Raw genomic sequence first — 18,317 nt, forward strand, 5'->3', positions numbered from 1 at the left:
GAATCTTACCACAAGGGGTCTTAGTGTAAAAGTCCCAATAAAAATTTTGGCCAAGAGGACACCAGTTATTCAGCTCTTTAATTACACACTAATGTACCAGCAACTGAGATCTTTATACACTAGAATTTAGTCTCATAAACGCACATACAAAACATGCATAAATACACACTGTATGAGGCAGACCTTACATGGCTTTTATTATTCTTTAAGGACAAATAAGGCGTTCTGTGCATTATGAAAGATTGGCAGTTTATATTATATTCACGCTGGACTGGACTGGATATTTTCAATTAAAATGGACATGAGTCCTAGTCATTTTTTGGTGAGCTTAAAGTGTGTCTAGGACTGGATATGGGCATTGGATCCAAGTCCCAAATAATTAGGGCTTAGAAACCCAACCCCAGACATGAGTTTCGAAGCCAGAGAGCACGCCTCCAGCTATCTCTCTTCTTCTTCTCTCTCTCTTCCCCTCTGCTCTTCTCGTCTTCTCTTTCTTCTCTTTCTTCTCTGTTCTCTCCTCTCTCTTCTCTCCTCTCTCTTCTCTCGCTTCTCTGTTCTCTCTTCCCCTCTTCTCTTCTCCACCGTTTCAAAGGAAGCCTTTACCGGCTTGCTCGGTTGAGTACTGAGTGGCCCACCACCGCCTCATGGTACCCAACAAAGATTTTATAAGAATACACTCTCAGTAGTGAGCTTGGTTCTTTCTTTCAATTGATTTTGTATCTCAAGCTTGGCCTTTGGAGACTCCTTTGAGGTTAGTTCTCTGTTCTTGAAATCCAATTAATTAATGTCCATTCCATAATGCATGCATGTTTTGATGGGTTTGGATTATCAAATAATTCAACTTGATTGGATCTTGAAGCATTCTCCGTCAGTTCTTGGATTTGTTTTCCGGGAATTGCTCTTCTTGCGGCGAACAGATTCGAGTATTTTCTTACATGCTAGTCTCATATCTGTTTGGTTGCTGAAGAAACAAGTGGGAATGAGAATCAAATTGAATCCATTGAATATCACTTTTTATTTGCCTTTCAGAAATCGAAAACCCACCTTTCATTTTGTTTGGTAAATTATTGAGATAACCAACTGCTGAATTTTGAAGGATTGGAAACACAGTAATATATTTGGTTTCCTATATTCTTTTGGAGCATTGTTATAATGATATGTATTATTAATTGTAATTGGGAAACTGTATACAACAAACTTGATTTTTAAACCACTTCTTAATTGTCAATTATCATTCTGTAAATTGACCTCATTTACAGTTCTTTATTTGGGTGGTTGGAATATTTCTATTTGGTTTCATTTGATAGAGTAGTAAAGTAAATGGGTTCTTCTTATCTGTTATTGGTCACCTGGGAGAGGTGGAAATAATTGATTACTGCCCTTTTGCAGATGATGAATGGTTCAAATCTGGTGGTTGAATTGCAGGGTGTTAAGCACTATTAGAATTGCATCTGTTAGAATTAGAGAAACAATGTTTATGTTTGAGTGTGTTAGTTTATCGGTGCTGGAAATGAAGGATACGCTGGGCATTTTCAATTTGAAAAAAAAAAATTCAGACCTGGCCCAAAACGAGGTCCAGGTCATTTAAATAAATAAAAAGGACCCGCGTGCACAGCCTTCTTCTTCAGGTCGCTAGGTCATTTAAATAAATAAAAAGGACCTGCACGCACAGCCTTCTTTTTCAGGTCGCACAGCACCCTTCTTTCTTCTTCAGTCATTTAGTCGAGCACTTGGTGTGCAGCTCCAAGGGACCTCTAAGCTTATTTCCATAGCTTCCAAGAGGTCGTGCGACCCCACTGACCCCACTGTGGCTCCGCCACTGATTGGCACGTATCGAGCCGTATAGTATCCGTATACGTATCGGCCACTCATCAGTAAGTTAACTAGTTTCATTGCATTTCTGATTTTCGGGTTTCCAAGTACTCTAATTTTCTGAAATTAGGGTTTTTCTCTGTCGTTCTATGAGATTGGGGCTTTGTGTTCCTTGCGGCTTTTAGGTTGAGTAGAGAAAGGGAAAGAGAGAGTGAGTGAGAGATAGAGGGAGAGAGTGATGGGTTTCGTAGGGTGATCTGGTGTTTCTCCTAGTTTTGCTGCAATACCAGTCTATTTTCTGTGGCAGCTGGCTCATGACTCTGTTATTTTATGCTCTGTTCTTTCTTTTTAAGTTTCGTATTAGTACTTAAAATTTATATACTGATATTGAGATAATAATTATGATCTATCTGCTCTCAGCCTCTCAGCTCTCTCGCCGTCACCTTTACTAAGACCTCTCTCTCTGTCAATGGCGGTGGACAAAGACAAGCTTCAGGAAGCCGCTCCCATTGCTCGTTTCCACAAGATTGTTCTCGGTTGGGACTATTACGGCCTCCTCACAGAGTTAACTGTAAATTCTCTTTCTCTCTCTGTCATATATATATTATTGATTTTTTATATTAAATTGATGCTTTTGAAATTTTTTTTGGGAACGAGAAGAAGAATGAGAAGAAGAATAAGAAGAAGAATAAGGGACAGATAGATGACGGTTTAGGAATGGGAAAAGTGAAAGACACCTACAAAGATGTGGATGACTATATCTCTACTTATGAACCCCTTCTTTTTGAAGAAGTCAAAGCTCAGATTATTCAGAGCAAAGACGAGAATCAATGTATTCATTTTCTTTTCGTCTTTCCCTTTTCTGTGTGGTTTCTGAGAGAATTCTGTTCATCACTCAATTTATGCTGGTTTTGAGTTTCAACAGTCTTAAACATTTATCCTGGGATTAGGTATATTTTTGTGAATTTACTCTCACTCTTAATTTGTTTCTGTATGGAACACTGCAGTACTAAACCCCAAGAGAAATTTGGTTGTGGCGTGCACTGAAGTTGATGGGTTTCACTTAGCAACTCTTACCTATGAGAAGATCGACATGGATGACAAGGAAGCAATATCACAGAATGATCTTTTGCTTCTTTTGAAACCAAATGTAATCAAATTCAACTGATTGTGTTTAATTATCTGTTGTCTCTCTTGCATTTGTCACATAGTGTTCCCCAAGCTGTACCATACTCTTTTGTTCCATTATTAGGAAAATAGTTATGGGCTCAGTAATCTATTAGCATAACAAATTTGGAATAATTTTGATTATGTACGGTTTTTCAAATTTGATTTCTGGAAAATGAATCTTGGGACACTGTTTTTATTGTTGGTGGAATATTGAGTGGTTAGGCTTGGTTATATAACAAGACATGGTTTATGGTGGGAATGATAGGTTTCAGTTTTGCACTGTAGGTTCCATTTAGCAGAAAAAAGACTCTTCATGTAAGACAATTAATAAATTTATATTAGGGTTCCTTACTCTTTTCATGGAATTTGTTATTACAGCATCAAGACAAGGAAGAACTCCCAACAGTCTATGCTTTTGCATTGGTAGAAAGTCGTCAGGCGAGTTCTTTTAGGATTAGAATGTATTTGGCCGGAGAAGTCAAAAACTTGAAGACAGATGCAGTTGAAACTTGTCCAAGGTTGTTAAACGTAAAGTCATTAGTTACTTCTAGTATTGAAGGAGAGAGGTTTTTGGTCACTCGAAAGGTAATGCTTTTAGTAACTATGTACTTTTCTTTTGCTGCATGATGTTTTTTTTCTTTTTGTACAGATCTCTTTCTGCTTATACAGATTGAAAAATATATGAGTACAGCTCTTGTAATGTGGATGACATGGTTTTTTAAATTGATATATATATATATATATATATATATATATATATGTATGTATGTATGGATGACAGCTCAATAGAAACTCACTATATATATAGTGAGCTTCTATTGAGGGACACCCTTGTAGGGCCCACCACACATTGTTTTTCAATGATCCGAACCTTTTAATTTTTAGCTATTCCCTCAAAGATCATATCTGCAAAAAATCACTTGAATATATATATATATAGGTGATCCTGTGCCTGAATGTTCTTTTAGGAGATCCTTATTTTTGTAAGTAGTTAAGCTATTGGATTTAAATAAGAATCTTACAAGTTCAGAAAATTTCATGCCTTTTAGTTTTCCTACATTCACATTTTCCTTATTAAACAAAGTAGCCTTCATTTCTTTGGTCATTTGATTTGCGATTCTTGCACTATTTTGTCGATGAATAATTTTAAATTAGGTCAAGCTCTATCAATAAGAGTTAATAAATCCTGCAACTGAATCTATGCAATTGCAATCTTCCATTATAAGTTGAATTTTACATGTCAAGCTCTAGTGGAGAGAAACCGACATGTAAGGGGTAGTGTTACAGCATCAAATAATTGTTGGTCCATATCCGAGCAGCTTAAGTTCCTGGGAATAGTGGTAAACAGACAGACTTTATTTGGAACTATTGAAACTGTCTGTTTTCTTGTTCTGTGTATTTGTTTCAGGCATTGATGTTCTCTTTTATTTAAAGACATAAATTTCTCTTGTTTAGTCCTCACATGGTTTTGGTGAATGTAATATATATTTCAGATTTGCAGTTTATCAACTATTGCTCGTGAATATGTAGCTCTATGGTCAATTGGCTCTCTGCCCTTTAAGGATATAATTCTTGGAGCTGCTGAGAAAAATATCGATTCAGAAGGCCAAGCCTGGAAAATTTCTAGGCCTCTGGAGGAATTTATAAAAGACAATCTTAATGAATCACAACAAAACGCCATACAAGTGAGTTGCTACTAAAGTTTTCCATGTATTTGTTGTTTTGCAGTTTTCTTTTTTGCAAACTTCTCATATATGATCCTGGCATGTTTTGGGCATTGTGTATGGAATTTGGTTATTTTGACCTTGTTAAAGATGTTGCTTGTGTATAGTAGTCTTGTAAAAACCCTCGAGATGTTTCAACTCTGCGTGTGTGTTTGTGTTTGGAGCTTTATCTCTGTTGAATTTCTGTAAAAGGATTTTGCTTCTTATATTAATGAAAGAGCATTAATGTTTGCTGCAGGCCGGTCTATCGCGTAAACCATTTATCCTGATACAGGTTCTCTTTATGTCTTTTTGGCAATTATTTTAGATGTATATAATAATACAAGCTTGTTACTTCTTTCTATCTCACTGTTTCTTGATGAAGATTCCAGCTTTCCAATTCAATATCTCTAACATCGTCCTAGGCATAGTTGTGGTCGATTATTTTACGGCTATTTTGAAATCTTGTTTAGATTAAATAGAGTATCAGTTTGCTAGTTTAGTGAATAATGCTGTGAGTTTGATAATGATCGAGTGACATTGCTCTTCTGCCCAAACCAAGGAATTAATAAAGATTGTAATTGAAGCTAATGGCAAGGTAAGAGCAAAGCCTGAGGGAACCTATTAATAGCAACTTGACTATATGGTGCGGTTTCCTTGAGTATGTGACTTTTTGAGTAACATACATTAGTTGGCGAAATTAGTACTTATGGTTTTCCTATGCATTTTGTTCTAGTATTCCCAAATGTCCTAAAACAACTCAAGAGAAGTTTGCACTATCTACTACATTAGTGTGATAGCTATATTAGTGAGATTGCTTTATTTAGTCTTTCCCTCCTTTGCCAAGGTCTGAGGACTAATTTTCTGTATGGCTGACAGAAGATTGCTAGCAATTTGGGCTTCATAAAGGCAAATTGCAGCTTACAATCTGAACTGAGGATGGGTTTTTGGAGTTAGCTCATCCCCTGTGGGCTCATGACCCTTTCCCAACCATTGTAGCATGTGTATTGCCTAGGGCCTAAGGGCATGATTGAGTTGAAATTTTAAGTGGTACTCAATAAAATATAGCGTAATTTTTATTGTGAGAGTTGACACTAAATGGAATGTATAAACCAATGCTTCCATAGATTAGATCATGGTGTACAATTATAGCTTCTATATCTGTCTATTTGCGTTGTTGCCTGGATAAAGAAAGAAAAAGAGTCAAAGAAGGCATCAATTAAAATAAAGATTTAGTTGACAACTCTTGTCAAATCCTGCAACAGAAAATAGAGGTAAAAACTAGCAAAACATATTGTGGACACTACACGTGTCTTCTTGTAGTTAGATCTGCAAGTGCATTGATGTAGAGTGTAGAAGAATTTTGAGAGGTAAAGAAAAAGATGTAGAAGAAGTGGAAGAAGGGTGAAGCAAAAGGATGGGGAGGAAGGGAGGGGGAAAAGTAGGGTCAATTTTATTCCTATAATCTCAATATACCTGCCAAAACTAATGTCCAACCACAATAAGGCAATTTTTTCGTTTTTAAAAAAAAGGAAGGCATATTTATGTAGCAAGTCCAAAAATAATAAAAAGTCTCCAATTACAGTTCAAACAATAAAAGTAAATCATTCTGAAAAATTAAACAAACGAAGTCTAAATTCCCTCCTGTTCATAGGACTGAAATTGTAGAAATTGTATGAATTTGTCTGTTATAGTCCTGTTAGTCATATTTAATTATCTGAAGTTTATGGTTATTATGAAATTCAAATTGCCGTTCTGTCCTAAAAATAGCGTGGTCAGTTTGTAAGAAGGAAATATGGGGTAGTATGGCCAAGTATCCCCTCTGTGTATTTCATTGTGTCTGTGGATGTAGTGTATAGCCTGTCCTCTAAAGGTTTTATGCATGTTGTTATTGAGTTAAAGTTAATTTCTTGTGCTGGATATATACGTTGATGACAAAAATGTTTCTTTAATTCATACTAGTCTGTTTTTTTAACCTTTTTTTCCTCTTAAATTAGCTTGCTTGTTGCTTATCTACATAATTTCATGGCTTCCTTGATGCTTTTGTTTATTATTTAATTGTATCTAAAGGAATAAGGAATAGAGCTATTATGAGGATAAGCTATCTACATTTTCTTTCAATAAGTGTAAGATTGTGTTCTCATGTACTTATAGTATGTGGATGCTGATTTCAAGCTTCCATTTAGGGTCCTCCAGGGACAGGGAAGACACAAACTATCCTTGGGCTTCTTAGTGCCATTTTGCATGCAACACCAGCAAGAGTGCACTCCAGGTTAAAACTATCCCTCTTTACAACGCTTGTAATAATTCTTGTCAACCATTAAGAAAATCCTAGGAACTTGGAGAAAAGAAATTATGCCTAGGAATAGACTCTTTTTGTGGTTGTGAGACATGAAGAATTGGGTATTACCCATCTGTACTTTTTAAATCTCAATTCTCTTTAGCTTATATGTAGCTTCCTTCTTTTGCAGCAGCGGGTCACAAACCATAAAGCGTCAGCAAAAGTTAACTGTTCAGGAGAAGTATGTATTTACTGAATTCTTCTTTGCATATTTGATGATGATATTTGGAGTTGTCCGTTTATAATATATTATCTTGAATGACTATCTTTATATATATTTTTCGTGCTGCTTTTTTGGTGAGAAAAGTTAGATTAATAATTTATTGAGATTGAGAGAAAAGTACAATGATATAGAGCAGTAAGGGGAGGATTAAGAGGGATATGTGTAAGTGAAAGCAGTCAATACAGATACTGAAACAACTGAAATGGTCGAAGATAAAGGAAAATATTGATGAATTAGATTTCTAGAATCATTGTGGTAGGAACAAGAATCGCTCCTTATTGAAAAAAATAAGGCCGCAAACCTTAGAATTGTGAATTACTCAGAAGAAATGGATAATCTCGAAATATTGTTCATTGCCTCCAAATAACAAACTTACATGCTGCATATAGAGGTGTTACCTTCACTGACTTTGAAATAGTAAGCAGAGGCATAGAAAATGGGAAGGCTAGTCCTCATTATTTGAGATTTAAATATCCTATGTAACAATCGTACATCCAAATCATAGGTGCTTGCAATCTTTCCTGAAGAAATGTTGAGGTGTTTGGACTTTGATTCAACATCATAGCAGGCGCAGCCCTTATATTAATATGTAATGTTCCATGGGTTATAGTAATCTTTTGTACTTTTTCAGATTCCATCATTGGCGATTAGCATCTCCCTGGCTTAGTGGTTGCAATCCTAGAGAGGAAATAATGCCTGTTAATGGTGATGATGGTTTTTTTCCGACCACTGGAAATGAGTTAGTAAGTGCAAGTCTTTGCATTAAATTATTGTAATCTGAGATAGCCCTGTCTGCTAACCATATGCAATTTTCAGAAACCAGAAGTAGTCAATTCTAGTCGTAAATACCGCGTACGTGTCCTTGTGTGTGCTCCTTCAAACTCTGCCCTCGATGAGATTGTGTTGCGTGTTCTGAACAGTGGTACAATTCTCTTCTCTCTTACACTTCCCAGGCTCTTTCCACTAAATTATTCATGCTCCTGATCTTTGGTACACTGCTGGGTACATTTTCAGTTTCTTTGTAAAACGTTCTATGTTGATAAAAAATTCTCTTGTAGCTTGATTCCAAGTTGCATAATTTTTATTCTGTCCAGACAAAGTATAATCCAATAGTAGTGTGTGTGTGTGTGTGTGTATGCGTGCTTAGATGTGAAAATATTCTAAACCTAAACAGGACTTGTTAACTTATCGTGTCCAAGTACATATATCCAAACTGATTCAATCAATCCCCTTCTATTGAGGGATCCCTCAAATAAGAGGGACACCCTTTAAGTCTAAATTCATAGATCATCCTTGCCAAAAATTAGACAAATCGGAAACCGTTTCGATATCCAATTGTGTCCTACAAAATCAATGAACACGGTGCTTCAAGAAAGTACTAAAATTTCAATAATTCAATTGAGTGGTCAAATGATATTGGATTCAAGTGATTTTTTGTAGAGATGATCTTTAAATGAGTATCTACAAAATAGACGGTTTGGATTAGTAAAATACAATACGGAGTGGGCCCTACAAAGGTGTCCATCAAATAAGCTTATTTGAGGGATCCCTCAATGGAAGCTTTCTGATATATATATATATATATATATATATATATATATATATATATATATATATATATATATATATATATATACACATACATACATACACAATATCCCGATCTCTTGGACTACAGGGGTCCAAGAGATTTGTGGTCACTCACCGTTGGATGTAAATTCAACGGTTCACTCACTCTTGCACTCCATTTAAGAAACTTTTTTGAACAATTGGATTAATATCCAACGGTGGGTGACCACAATCTCTTGGACTCCTGTGGTCCAAGAGATCGGGACTGTACATACACATACAGTTATTCTCTCATCCGGATGTTTGCATGTTATTATCGTGTGGATGCCATTGTAAATAGTGAGGAAAGTAGGGAGGGGCAATAGAAAATACATGGCGGCCGAACAATAATAACTTCCGGACGTCCGCTTAGGAGAATTTCTGTATATATATATACCAAACAAAACATAATAAACATATTGATTTATTGTCATAAGAAAAAGATTTATAGATAAAAAAATTTAGGCTGTTTAAGATTTTAGTTACTGTCACTAATGTGCAAAATGGAGGCTGACCCAACCCGTTAAAATATTATGGGAAATATTAAGGGCATGACGCATAAACCATAGCAGATATTTTTTGAAGCATGGCCTGCAAATTCGAGAACTTGAATGTCTGATTATAGGTACTTGGTGTTTGATTCTTCTCATATTTGTATATGATCTTTTCCTTTGGACATAGTTCTATTGATTCCATCCAAATATAATAGTTCTTTTTCTTTCTAAATCTGTTCTCAGGTGTGCGTGATGAAAGTGACCGTTCATATAATCCCAAAATTGTGCGGATTGGTCTTAAGGCTCATCATTCAGTCCAAGCAGTGTCCATGGATGAGATGGTGTGTATCTGGCATAAATGACACAACATTGAATTTCGCTTTATAATTATTGTTACCCTTTAACTGAGAGTACACATAAATGTGCCATAGAATGTGTACAAATTAAACGAAATCAAAAGTTGATAAAATGTTAGTTAGATCATCAACAGGCCTTGCAAATGTTTATCCACTGAATTTTGTTAGAAGATAATTCTAGAATCTACTCGATAAGAGACCTCTCTCTCTAACTAGTGCTGAAATCTCAAGAGACTCTTTGCCTCTTCGAAATGCAATTGGTGATGACTGATCTGTCAAGACCAATAAACTGCTCAATTCTTGTCACTGCTATCTTTTCCAATATTTTTTTCCCCTATTCTTCCTAATTGGTGGTTTCAATGGACTAATTTATGGATTCTTGTCACTGCTGTTTTTATGGATTTGACATTATTCTCTACATGACCTTGAAAGAATCAAAACCCATATGAATGAGATCAAGTGCCATAACGGTTTCCATTTGTTGAAAGTGTAGAATCAAGTCCCTGTTGGGTGATTCCTTAAAAAGTTCTTTTATAACCCAAAAACACTTTTACCTTTTTTCTACTAAGTGCTTCCAGAAGCAATTTTTGTTATCTGGAAGCCCTTTTAGCTCTTCTAATAGCACTGCCAAAAATTAACGTGTACACATGCAAAAGAGAAGGGTGCTTGAAGATTCAGTCTGAGGAAAATATTCAGACTGGAAGGTCTGAATAAAGCCTTTTCTGTCGTATTTAAAAGTCAGAGAACAGCTTTAATGTTTGTTGCATCTGAATGTTCACTTTTCATGTAGAAAATCATACTGTTTTGATAGTTATTAGATATCTACTATATGGTAATAATGATGAATCTCTATCTCTTATCTGTTATGGATGCCTGATTATAAAAATGATGCACCTAGTGGTAAAATCTGTGTTACTTGAACATGACCAGACAGTTTTTTTTAAATGTGTTACTTGAAGTTAATCAAAAGGAACCTGTTGCAGGTAGAACGAAAGAAAGGAAGCATGGGGGGTAGTAAAGACAGAGATGGAGGTGCTGATAGGTTTCGAGCAGAAATTTTGGAGGAGGCAGTTATTGTATGTTGCATTTGCATTTTGTTTTAACTGAAGGATTACACATTAAGTTTAATTTTTAATGGATGTATGATTGGCAGGTCTTCTCTACCCTTAGCTTTAGTGGTTCACCTCTTTTCAGTAAATACAATCGCGGTTTTGATGTAGTTATAATAGATGAAGCTGCACAAGCTGTAAGTTGTGCAATCCTTTATTTGTTTTTTTGTTTTTTTTGCTTTTTCACAATTTTAGTTTGTAACAATTTCCTTACTTATATTTAGACTTTCTGTCGATGACCATGTAGAGCATGTTAACAATAATGGAGAGTATTAGAATTTTAGGGATTTTTTATTATTAAGACTCATTAGCAGCAATGCGTCCATTTGTAAATATGTTGGTGTCTGGATTATGGTTTTTTTTTAATAATGTATTTTAGGAATCTTTAATTCCTAACTTTGTATATATTGTTGACCCAAGAAAAAAAATTGTATATACTGAAGCATACCTTAGAACTTGAAAGTATTTAAATTTCTTATTTATAATGTGTTTACATGGTCGTGCCGACAAATAAAAAACTTTCAAATTAAAAGATAAAATAAAGAAGAAAAATGAAGGTGAGCTGTTTTTTCAAAGTAATGGAGCTGGCAATTGTTAAAAAAGAAAAAGAAAAAGAAGTTGCTTCCCCATGGATTGGAGACCCTATGGATGGCTGCTCCATGGTGGCTAGTGATGGTGACCATAGAGCTAGCCTCCTTTTTCTTTTTTGTTCTGAAAGTCTAGCGGAGTGGCATTTTAGTAATTAGCTGTCTGTTTAATTTTTAATTGATTTGACATTGGAATTCTCAAGTCTTAAATTTGGAGGACCCCATATTTCTAGGGAGCTTCAATTGAGAGATCCCTCAAATAACCTTATTTGAGGGACACCTTTGTAGGACTCACTCTGTATTGTAGTGTAATGATCCGAACTGTCAAGTTTTTAGGTCTTCGCTCAAAGCTCAAACCATAAACTATCTAATCAAATGAATTCATTTCAGCCTTTTTTGTTTTCTGGGAACCCGTATTCATCTATTTGTTTTACCACAATTAATTGTCTTTATGGTTTACGATTTGTCTAATATTTTTTAGGATTATGAATGAATGAAGAAATGAAAAATAGATGGTTTCGGATCATATGCAATGACGAGTGGGCCCAGAAGGTGTCCCCAAATTTGTGTTCTTTGAGGATCTCTCAATAGAACAGGACTTATATATGTATTTGTATTGGGGATGAGGTTCTAATTGCGCCATTAAAATATAGAGGTCATCCGTAGTTGAAAGTTAGGTTGCTGTGCTGGATGGCGTTCTAGTTCAGAATTAGGTTACCTGTGCTTGATGGGAGAATAGGTTGACAATCTTAGAGTTCAATCAGCAAGTGTTTCTTTAAACTGTTTGGATGGTGAGTGAAATATTTCGTGCGTAAATTTTATGTCTATCTTTCACTTTAACCGATTATATAACTACTCTGGTATCTCATAAAATAAAAATTTAACTACCATAGTTGAATGGCTGGTTTTCTTATTTGTTTTTCTTTTCTCCATGAAGTGCCTTTCCAATACTAAATATAAACTAGAAATTAATTTCTCCACGTATCCATGTTTGGTTTTGCATAGAAGGTAGTTGAGTTTCGTAATTTGGAATGAAAATTTGTTGACTTCTAGTTATGTATTCTTTATATAGGTGGAACCAGCTATTCTTGTTCCATTGACAAATGGGTGCAAACAAGTATTTCTGGTAAATTTCTGATGCAAGTAGTTTGTGTTACCGCTATTTCTACTGTGCACCAGGTCTTGCACTTTAAAAATATTTATGCTTCAAGTCATGATTAATTTTGAATCTTTTAACATTTAGATTGGTGACCCGGTTCAACTGCCAGCTACTGTAATTTCTCCCATTGCTGCTGAATTTGGGTAAACCACGATGATTATGATTTTTTTCTGTCATTTGATTGATTTGTAGGTTAAATATCTGACTCTCTCTCTCTCTCTCTCTCTCTCTCTCTGTGTGTTTTCTGGTTGAAGGTATGGAATGAGTTTGTTTGAGAGATTTCAAAGGGCTGGTTATCCAGTGACCATGCTGAAGATGCAGTACCGAATGCATCCAGAGGTTAGATCAGAAACTTCTGTTGGTTTTTTTTCTTTTTCTGAAAATTGTTAGAATACAAAATAATTGATGCCCCATATTCTCTTATAACTTAAGGTTTTGGTCTGTGGTACACCAATAGAATTCATTATGGTACTAGAACAAATTGATCAGTTCATAATAATATCACTGTCATATAAAATAGTTGTTGGGCCCATGTCTTAATTTCTTAAGCTTTTAAAAATGGTTTTAAACCAACAAAATCGAGAAATATAAATTAAGTTAATGGTACTTTGGAATGTGGAACAATATCCTGTCAAACAACAACATGACACTGCTTGAACAAGCAAGCCAATCCTAAGAAGTAGGATATGGTTACTACGAGGAAGCGGATATGGAATAATATACTTCTAAATTTGATATATAACTAGATTTACAAACTAGAATTAAGATTCATTTTATTTTTCACTCATATTGAAATGTTTTGGGAGAAGGCTGAAAATTATTTAACAACTCTCTGTTATTGACACATGTAAAATTAGGAAAACAAGTCTTGAACAATGGTACAGTTTGGGATTTTTGTTATTGCCAAAGCAACTGTAAATAATTAAAGTTCATTTTATTTTTTCACTGATGTTGGAATGTTTAGAATTAGAAGATTACAAAAATATCTAACTACTATCTGGTACTGACATATGTACAAGTAATTAGGAAAACCAGTCCCAAACAAAGAACCAGTTTGGGTGATTCTGTTGCTATTTCCGTAGTTACTGTTCATAAGTGGCCAATCTGTAGCTTGAAAATTACTTGATATTATTTTGTTGAATTTGTGCTAAAGTATTTGTATAAGTTGTGCTTAGTGTCTAAAATAGATACTGCAGCTGCTGCTTCTTTTGAAAAGCACCCTGATCTGGTTTCTCTTCCTGGCTTTAATTTTCACAAGTATACATCAGAAAATGCCCTTGGGCTGATTTCCATAGTATAAGCACAAACATCTCTCAATAAACATTACCAAATATGCCAAAGATATTGGGCCAGGTGATGCAGCAGGTAATGAGAAAAATTGATTATTTGGGGAACTATAGAGAGAAGAAGCCATGGTACATTCATGGAGGAAAATGTCGCCGATATCGGCAATTCATCGGTGGACATATCGGAAAGGAGGAATGCTTTTTCCCCCTGCCACTGTATTGCCGATATCAGCGAATAACGGCTTGTTATTGCTGATTCCCAGATAAATCGTAGAAATAACTCAAAAACAAAAAGCGAAAGGAGAAAATTTGTCTGAAGAAAGAGGGAGGAAAAGAAAATCCCTAAATCTCAACCAGAGTTGCAACCCCGATCTGGGTCACACTGTTGTTTCACAAAACTACACTTTTTCTGATGATGTCTTTGGAAAATTGACTTCATTAATTAGTTCAGAACATCTGTAACTTGGAAGTATCTATCAATGCTTCCAAAGTCACCCCAAATGTTGATGTAGACAAAACTTTAACTGGATCGGAGGTTTTGGGTGACAGTGAGTTCTTAGTTGGCAGGAGTGGGATGACATGCCTGTTTCTTTTATCAGACTATACTCTGTGTGCCGTTTTGGTTGAACGGGGTTTGGTGTGGGTAAGAAGGTGAACAGTTTGAGTCAAAAGACTCCTTGAGAAGAGCATATCATTTTTTCTCCTATGCTCTGACCAAGAAGAAAACATTATACCTAATGCCTTATTTCATTAAATGGTACAACCTCACGATATAGGCAGAAAGATAAATTACTCTTTAGTCTCGTATGGTTGCAGTCATCAGTCATATCCGAATTGATGTTAAACTTCTTACAACATATGAAACTGAATGTGACAGTAAGTAATAATCTAGTCTTGAATAAATACGACAGAAATATGTAAGTGAGCTTCCCCTGGGCCCTAAGCAATAACCATATTAATTATATTATCTGTAGTATTGTTTGAGTTTGGACTCTTTCTATCTCTGTTTTATCACATTTTAAAACTAAAATATGGTTCTGCTACTGAGATTTCAAAACCTAACGTATGGAAAAAAAAAATCCTGAGCAGATTAGGAGCTTTCCTTCTCGAGAGTTTTATTCAGAGTCATTGGAGGATGGTCCTAATGTCAAAGAGCAGACAAAGCGTTCCTGGCATGACTATCGCTGCTTTGGACCCTTTTGCTTTTTTGACTTACATGAGGCAAAAGAATCGGAGGACTCAGGAAGTAAATCTAATGATGCCGAGGTAGAATTTGTCATGCTCTTGTACAATAAGTTGGTCAGTAAATATCCAGAGCTTAAATCAAGTCATCAGTTCGCGATTATATCACCCTATGCTGCACAAGTAAACCTCTTGAAAGAACGTTTCAAAAGTACTTTTGGAGTGCAGTCTGAGAAAGTAGTGGATATTACTACTGTTGATGGTTGCCAGGTAGGATGGCTTTTTCTTCTCATAGTTTTTTTGGGATACAGCCTTCTAATTGTTGAAATACTAGACATTTGTTTTCTGTTTATAAGGTGATTTAACTTTTTCTTGTCAAGGGTTTTTTATGATTCCAAAGTTTTCAAGATCCGTTTCTTTAATGGAATATAGAATATCTCATTTGGTGTTTGTTGTATAGAGTTGTTGACATGCAGGATATTTCATGATTCTCATCATTATATTAAACTAGTGATATGAAGTTTTTCTCCTTGGGAGTAAAAACCATCAGTGGGATCTGGTGTGAAACATAAAGAATTTTAGCATTTTGACAACTCTCTCTACTATTGAGCTTCTGGCAGTTTGCATATGAAGATATTTAATGTTTCTTTCAGGGACGTGAAAAGGATGTTGCAATATTTTCTTGTGTCAGGGCAAGCGAGAAAGGAGCCATTGGGTTTTTGGCTGATTTCCGGCGAATGAATGTTGGGATCACTAGAGCAAAATCTTCTATCTTGGTTCGTCATAATTTCAAGTTAAGAATGAAGTTTTATATACTGACTGACTTCATCTAATATGCATTTTACGCATTGGCTTTTTTTGTATCAGGTAGTGGGATCTGCATCAACATTAAGGAAGGGTGACGAGCATTGGAATAACCTAGTGGAAAGTGCTGAAAAGAGAGACTCTGTATTTAAGGTGAATATTCTTTTTAAGAGTATAAAATCCCACATCAAACATTCTAAATTTCGCATCTCAATATGAAAAATCCTGGGCATCTTCAATATTATTAATGACAGTTTTGAGTCGGATACTCTTAACATGATAAAAGAAGAAAAGTACAAAACAATGCTTCAACATGAGAACTTTAACTTGATTTCAAGAGACACAATTCGTGCACATTTTAATACCAAAACGTATTGCCCGCTTCCTACAATCCGGCCTGAACCTTTGGGTAGGCTCTGCTCCTAAAATCGGCATTCATTCTATTAAGTTACTCTCAGTTCCGAAATCTGCCATTGTTCCACCAATGTATTGAATCAATTCTTTTTAATGAATAGATCCAATCGCAACTTCGAATATGGAATTCAAAGGGACGATATGTTTGATTTAGGCCAACCGCATAGGAGGGTTCATCGTTGGTCAAGAATTCTAAACCATGCAATTTTTTATGAGCTTTTGGGTCTCCCCACTTTCTTTTTAGTTTCCCTTGACCTATTGCTAATTCTTTTGAGTTGGCAACTTATATTAAGCTTGAGTCATTGTTATTACAATCTTCAGATTTCTTTTATACTCTTAACCAAGCAAGAGAAGTAAATTGGGGCTATAATCGTATACTATCGACTACAACATGGGTCTGTCAAGAATTTAACCGCAAGTCTACATCTCTCTCCCAATTTGTCTACTGCACAAAATTTCTTGTTTCAACTTTGTTTTTATCTTGTTATGTCAAAGGCGTCTTTTAGGACAATTGCTTTCCAGCCAATACTTATCTTTTAATGTTATTCATAAATTTGTGATTCAATCATATGACGTCTTGTGGTGACTTGTATATCTTTAATGCAGGTTTCGAAGCCGTATGCTTCATTTTTCAGAGATGAGAATCTGGAATCCATGGCAATCAAGAAAGAATCCTCCATGGAGGAAGTTCAGAATGATGAGCTGGATAACGATCCAGGTTCCTACAATTTTGGGGATGCTGACCAAGCACAGGGAGATGACAATGACTATGGAGATGGAGACGGAGAGGCAGACATGGGTGATGGCGGCGATGACTGAATTGTAATATGACTATGGAGAGTGGGGCGTCGATGATTTTGGGAAGCTTGTTGTGTAGTTTTCACTACCATCAGCTGTTAAGATGCATAGACCCCCACTCACAATTCTTGTATATCAATAGAAACTATCAACATTTAGAGTCGGTCTATTTAATTTAATACATGAATCCGATATCATTTGACTACTCAATTAAATTATTGAAATTTAAGTACTTTTTTAAAGCACCGTGTTAATTGATTTGTTGGTCGCATTTAGATGCCTTAATAATTTTCAATTTGCATGAATTTTTGCAGGGATGATTTCTTGCAAAAAATTAGACAAATCGGAAACCGTTTCAATATCCAATTGTGTTTTACAAAATCAATGAATACGGTGTTTCAAGAAAGTATTACAATTTCAATAATTTAATTGAATGGTTAACTGATATCGGATTCAAGTGATTTTTTGTAGAGATGATTTTTGAATGAGTATATACAAAATAGAGGTTCGAATTAGTGAAATACAATACGGAATGTGTCCTACAAGGGTGTCCCTTAAATAAGCTTATTTGAGAGATCTCTCAATGGAAGCTTTCTGTATATATGCATATATTTATTTTTTAATATTTTATTTATATTTTAATCAATTTAAAATTAAAAAAGATAAATGTGGGATCCATAGTCACGTAGGCAATTAACAGAGAGATATGACGGAAACTTAATGGTGGAATCACATTGTAACAAATTTAAAAGACTGGGGCTAAGTTATTGTAAAAATTAATCAGGACTAACATATATTAAGGGTGTAACTACAAGGTACTAAACTGTAATTAACCCTTCATATGTCTTTTCCTTTTTATTGGATTACATATTGGATTAATTACAGTTTAGTACTATGTAGTTACAGTCTTAAAACATGTTAGTCCCTACCTTTTCAATTTTTACAATAACATATCTTGGTCTTTTAAATTTGTTACAAGGGTTAATTACAATTTAGTACCCTATGGTTACACCTTTAAGACATGTTAGTCCATAATTTCTCAATTTTAACAATTACATACCTCGGTCTTTTAAATTTTTTACAATGTGGATCCGCTATTAAGAGTTTCTGTTAGATCTCTCTGTTAGTTGCCTACGTGACATTGTGGGTTCCACATTTTTAAATTTTAAATTGATTAAAATATCAATAAAATATTAAAATTCTCTCTCTCTCTCTCTCTCTCTCATAGAGCTTCTACCAATCTTCAAGTCCTTCAACTTTTTGATAATCCT

General features: G+C 35.1%; 1 protein-coding gene across 5 annotated transcripts; it reads left to right on the plus strand.

The window, feature by feature from the left end:
* Positions 1-349: 349 nt before the first annotated feature.
* LOC110764838 (putative helicase MAGATAMA 3) lies at positions 350-17,323 on the plus strand. Of its 5 annotated transcripts, none has more exons than XM_021967875.2 (22): positions 353-751; positions 1,390-1,874; positions 2,233-2,383; positions 2,473-2,644; positions 2,820-2,962; positions 3,361-3,567; positions 4,476-4,667; positions 4,945-4,980; positions 6,872-6,957; positions 7,160-7,207; positions 7,881-7,992; positions 8,066-8,171; positions 9,595-9,692; positions 10,691-10,783; positions 10,861-10,953; positions 12,476-12,529; positions 12,647-12,705; positions 12,817-12,901; positions 14,938-15,300; positions 15,684-15,806; positions 15,898-15,987; positions 16,855-17,323. In XM_021967875.2, the coding sequence occupies exons 3-22, from the start codon at positions 2,282-2,284 to the stop codon at positions 17,065-17,067; spliced, it is 2,475 nt and encodes an 824-aa protein (XP_021823567.2). In that variant the 5' UTR covers positions 353-751; positions 1,390-1,874; positions 2,233-2,281; the 3' UTR covers positions 17,068-17,323. The 5 variants fall into 5 exon arrangements, with proteins under 5 accessions (XP_088100538.1, XP_088100533.1, XP_021823567.2 ...); XM_021967873.2 differs by having other exon boundaries at positions 7,157-7,207; positions 16,855-17,288; XM_088244412.1 differs by lacking the exon at positions 16,855-17,323 and having other exon boundaries at positions 350-751; positions 7,157-7,207; positions 15,722-15,806.
* The last annotated feature ends 994 nt before the right edge of the window (positions 17,324-18,317 follow it).

This window comes from Prunus avium, chromosome 1, assembly GCF_965620075.1.
Source record: "Prunus avium chromosome 1, drPruAviu1.hap1.1, whole genome shotgun sequence".
NCBI lineage: Eukaryota > Viridiplantae > Streptophyta > Magnoliopsida > Rosales > Rosaceae > Prunus > Prunus avium.

Excerpts from the sequence above, each read along its gene's own strand:
- LOC110764838 (XM_021967873.2), top strand. The coding sequence starts at position 2,282 with ATGGCGGTGGACAAAGACAAGCTTCAGGAAGCCGCTCCCATTGCTCGT. Across the intron at positions 7,993-8,065 it reads CGACCACTGGAAATGAGTTA|AAACCAGAAGTAGTCAATTC; the intron begins GTAAGTGCAAGT and ends TGCAATTTTCAG. Across the intron at positions 15,301-15,683 it reads CTACTGTTGATGGTTGCCAG|GGACGTGAAAAGGATGTTGC; the intron begins GTAGGATGGCTT and ends TGTTTCTTTCAG.